Here is a 3,876-nt window from a genome sequence, read left to right on the forward strand (position 1 = left end):
TCATCATCTGCCGCGAGGCGCTCGCGGACTGCCCCTCGTGTGCGCCCGCGCTGGGGGCGCTCGCACAGTACCTGCTAGACCTCGCCTGCCTCCTCTGGGCCGCGGCGGCGGCCGCGAAGCAGGGCGGCCCCGCGTGCGAGGCCGAGGCCGGCGGCATCGCGGCGCGCGCGCGCGACGCGGCGTCCAAGGCGCTCGAGGTGCTGTCCAAGGCGGCCGTGGCGGACCCGATGCGGCGGCAGTTCTTGCGGCACAGAGTCGCAGAGGTCGAGGCGCTCATTGCGGAGCTGGCCAAGGAGTGAGGGGCGTGAGACACGCAGCGGCTGGGTTGGGCGCAGCACATGGTTTCATGGTGGATGTTTCTTAGGCATGCGCTTGAGTCTTGCGTGGCGGCTGTATACTGGTTCAAGTTCACCTGGTGATTTTTGGCAAGGCTCGCACGGCGGTGTGGGGCTGTCATGTTGGCTGATTCCCCGCAAGGGCGCCGACGCCGACGCGCATGACGCCTGCGGGCTCTTGCAAGCTGTTGTCTGCAGTTTACCGTCAGTAGCGGTGTGCTGCCACGTCAGCACACCACTGGGCAGGCCTGCCTTGCCAGTGTGCCAGGCTTTTCAGCATCGGCCGCCCTGACGGCATGAAGCGCGACTAATTCAGGCGCCTGTGATTAAGGATGAGTAAGTGGTGATGCGTCCAGTCGGTTTTGATGCAGGCTGCTCTAGATGACAAGGCTTGCATTGGCCAGGGTCGGCAGGGGTTTCGGAATGATGGTCGCGTGCGTGCCTGGCGTGGCGCAAGGCACGAATCGCAAGGGGTTTGGGAGTGATCAGTCCGCCGCCCGCCCCCCCCCTTTGAGCGGGACTGAGTGATGCCACCACTTGTGCAACACCACCTTACGACGTTCCTTGTTCCTTGCATCTCCTCAAAGCAATGACCCTGGGGTGTTCTTGCCGCGCGTGTTTCCCTTGACCTTTGGTCAGTGATCACACGATCTGGTTGGTGCCAGCATCTTATCGACGCTGTATGTAGCGATGAAAGCTTCTTTGTACAATGCGCTGTGCAAGACGGGCGTGAGGCGCTCAAAACAACGGCAGTCACTACAGAGGACACCGCGTTCTCACTATGCCTTGATCGCACACCTTTGCATGCATGCAGAGTGAACGAATATACCCATCAAGTGCCGTTTGATTCGGCCGCGTCTCTAGCTGCGTTCAGCAGGCCTTCAAAGCGTCCCACGCGAGACCCACCAGCGTCTTCACGCGCGGGCTGCGGGCAAGAGCATTGTGCCACAGGCATCATCGATCGATACAGAATGCCATCTTTCAAGCAAGAGCACGCGCTGGGTGCGTCGCTGCATCGACCTGCGCGCCTGAGTCCCTGGGCCTCAGCGGACAGTTGCGACAGCTGTATGATGTGCGCTAGCGGCTCTTGAGGCGTCCGGCAGCGCTGCAGAGCCTGCCGCTCGAACCACGCCACCCCGCCCCGTCGCTCTCGGATTGCTTGCCCCGCTGGCCGCCTGCTTTCCGTCGGGACGGCGCTCAAGCTGCTCCCTCGCACGTCCCCTTGGCTCCGCTGTACTTGCACAAACAGAGAAGCGGCAGGCCGAGGCCGCGCGCATCCGCGAGAAGTACCCCGACCGCATCCCTGTGAGTCTGCCCTCTACACCAGGGGCGGGCCCCCTGCCGGAGCGCTGCGCCGGTGCCTGTGAGCTGCCTCTTGCGTCCGCCTTTCCTTTGCACCTGATCTCACCTAATCTAGACACAATCTGATTCTAACCAGGTCATCGTGGAGAAGGCGGAGAAGTCAGATATCCCCGACATTGACAAGAAAAAGTATCTGGTGAGGGCACGGGCTCCAGATCGGAGACGCGCCAGATCCCCTGGTCGGGCGCCCGATGGCCCCCTCGACTTGCGCAGCGGCCGGCAGCCACGACCTCCACCAGCCACGCGATTGTGAGGCAGTGCCGCATGGCCGCGACCTGCGCCCGGGCGACGCCGGGTGCTGCCGACGGCGCCGGCGAGCGCTGCCGGACCCCGTCCAACGCGTCAGTTGTCCCCTTGCATTCTCACAGACACAGTTCCCGTCGAACTGGTCTTGCGACCCCACGCACGTGCTCCTCCCGGTCAACCCACTCCCTTTCCACACCACCCCACCCCACCCGACCCCACTCCACCCCCTACACCAGGTGCCCGCCGACCTGACAGTGGGCCAGTTTGTGTACGTCATCCGCAAGCGCATCAAGCTCAGCCCAGAGAAGGCCATCTTCATTTTCATCAAAAACGTGCTGCCGCCCACTGGTGGGTCTCCCCGTCTGGCCCTCTGTCGCCGCATTTGCTCCCTGTGCGCGCGCAGCCAGCCGCAGCCGCAGCCCAGCAGCTGGGCTCCCAGAAGGCCGGCCCCGACACGCGCCCCGCGCCCGTGCCCTGCGCCCCGGCGCCGGCACCCGCCTCACCACCAACCGCGCAGCGCTCACGCCTGCGCCCAACCCGACCGGAGCCGACCCCCCCTCTCCCCCACCCTCAACCCCCCAGCTGCGCTGATGTCATCCGTCTATGAGGACCATAAGGACGAGGACGGATTCCTCTACATCACATACAGCGGAGAGAACACGTTCGGCGGCGGCGGCGAGGGGGCCGCGCCGGCAGCAGAGGAGGGGGCGCTCTCGGAGGAGCAGGGCGGCCGCGCGTGCGCCTGCGCCTGCGGCGCCAGCTGCTCCTGCGGCGCTGGCTGCCACTGCGGGCGGTAGGGCGGCGGACTCAGTCCTAAGGCTTGAGGGCGGCCGCCCGATGCTGTGGGCGCGGGCGGCGCCCCGGGCGCCGTCCTATGTACTTGTTTGTGTATACGTTGACGCAGCATGCGCACTCCTGCCACACTGAATACGGGCAGCCACGTGCAGGCGGCGCAGCTGCCGGCGCCCCAACTGTGGGCATGTGCGTGCACCCGCTTCGCATAAGCGCGGAGCCCGCTGCTGCTGCTGCTGCTGCAGCCCCGCGGCGGCGGCTTTGCGGCCGTCCGCAGCCGCCCCGCCACAGGTCTATAACTCAAGACGTCGCATGCCCCCTTTGCCAACACTTTCCCCAGCCGGTCGCGGCCCTTCATCTGCGCCACCAACAGATTTGCGAATTTTGCCTGCGCTGCCAGATTTTGCGCCGGCCTTTGGACAGGGCCTCACAAGGCTTGGCATATGGGGTCGTGCGGCCGCCGGTCGCATGTGGAGCCAGCACAGCGCGCACAGCATCTTGCGCGCATGCGCGCGTGCGGTGGCGGCTGGTGCAGCTCAACCACGCCGCCGGGGGCTTTGCACCTGCGTGTGCAGAGAGGCTGGCTGCGCCTTATGAACCCCGCCTGCCTCCCCGCAACTGGCGACGCCCTGTGCCTGCACCAGCTGGCTGTATAACCATCACTCGTGTAAGGACCAACACTATCGGCCCTTTTTTAATGCCGCATTAGCTCCACACACCAACAGCACGGACAGGAGAAAGCCAGCCATGCCGAGCCAGCCGGAAGTACAACGGGCGCCTTGGCCGCTGCGGTCACATGGCTGACAATCATGAGGCCAATTGTGACGACGCCGGTCCAGGTGGCGACGTCGCCCGCAAAGGCCGTGAAGTCAGAGGGCGATGGGTACAGCAGGCGCATGTGGTCACAGCGGCGCAAACAGCCCAGCGTTGCCGAGCGAGTACCTCTCTAGAAACTTCCTGTTAGCGCTCACCGGCCGGCCGCCGCCCCTGCCGCTGCCGCTGCCGCGCTCCGGCGCGCCGCGGGCGCCCAGCGCGCCCGGCGGCGCACGGCCGCCCGCAATGCCGGCCCGGGCCGTGTTGGCCGCGGGGACGGCCGCCACTGCGGCCGTGGCTGCGGCGGCCGCCTCTGCGGCGCGGCGGG

General features: G+C 66.2%; 2 protein-coding genes across 2 annotated transcripts; both read left to right on the forward strand.

Moving 5' to 3' along the window:
* Positions 1 to 17: 17 nt before the first annotated feature.
* On the forward strand, positions 18 to 299 carry MNEG_5234 (hypothetical protein; the record flags this gene model as incomplete). The annotated part of the gene is made up of 1 exon (XM_014046285.1): positions 18 to 299. A coding segment is annotated over one exon (282 nt), but the record flags the coding sequence as incomplete, so codon positions are not given.
* A 1,007-nt stretch (positions 300 to 1,306) lies between these two features.
* MNEG_5235 (Autophagy-related protein 8d) lies at positions 1,307 to 2,740 on the forward strand (the record flags this gene model as incomplete). The annotated part of the gene is made up of 5 exons (XM_014046286.1): positions 1,307 to 1,337; positions 1,585 to 1,640; positions 1,774 to 1,833; positions 2,180 to 2,291; positions 2,526 to 2,740. 5 exons carry the CDS (start codon positions 1,307 to 1,309, stop codon positions 2,738 to 2,740), a joined length of 474 nt encoding a protein of 157 aa, XP_013901740.1.
* Positions 2,741 to 3,876: the final 1,136 nt, after the last annotated feature.

Source organism: Monoraphidium neglectum (genome assembly GCF_000611645.1).
Source record: "Monoraphidium neglectum strain SAG 48.87 unplaced genomic scaffold scaffold00770, whole genome shotgun sequence".
In the NCBI taxonomy this organism is placed as follows: Eukaryota; Viridiplantae; Chlorophyta; class Chlorophyceae; order Sphaeropleales; family Selenastraceae; genus Monoraphidium; species Monoraphidium neglectum.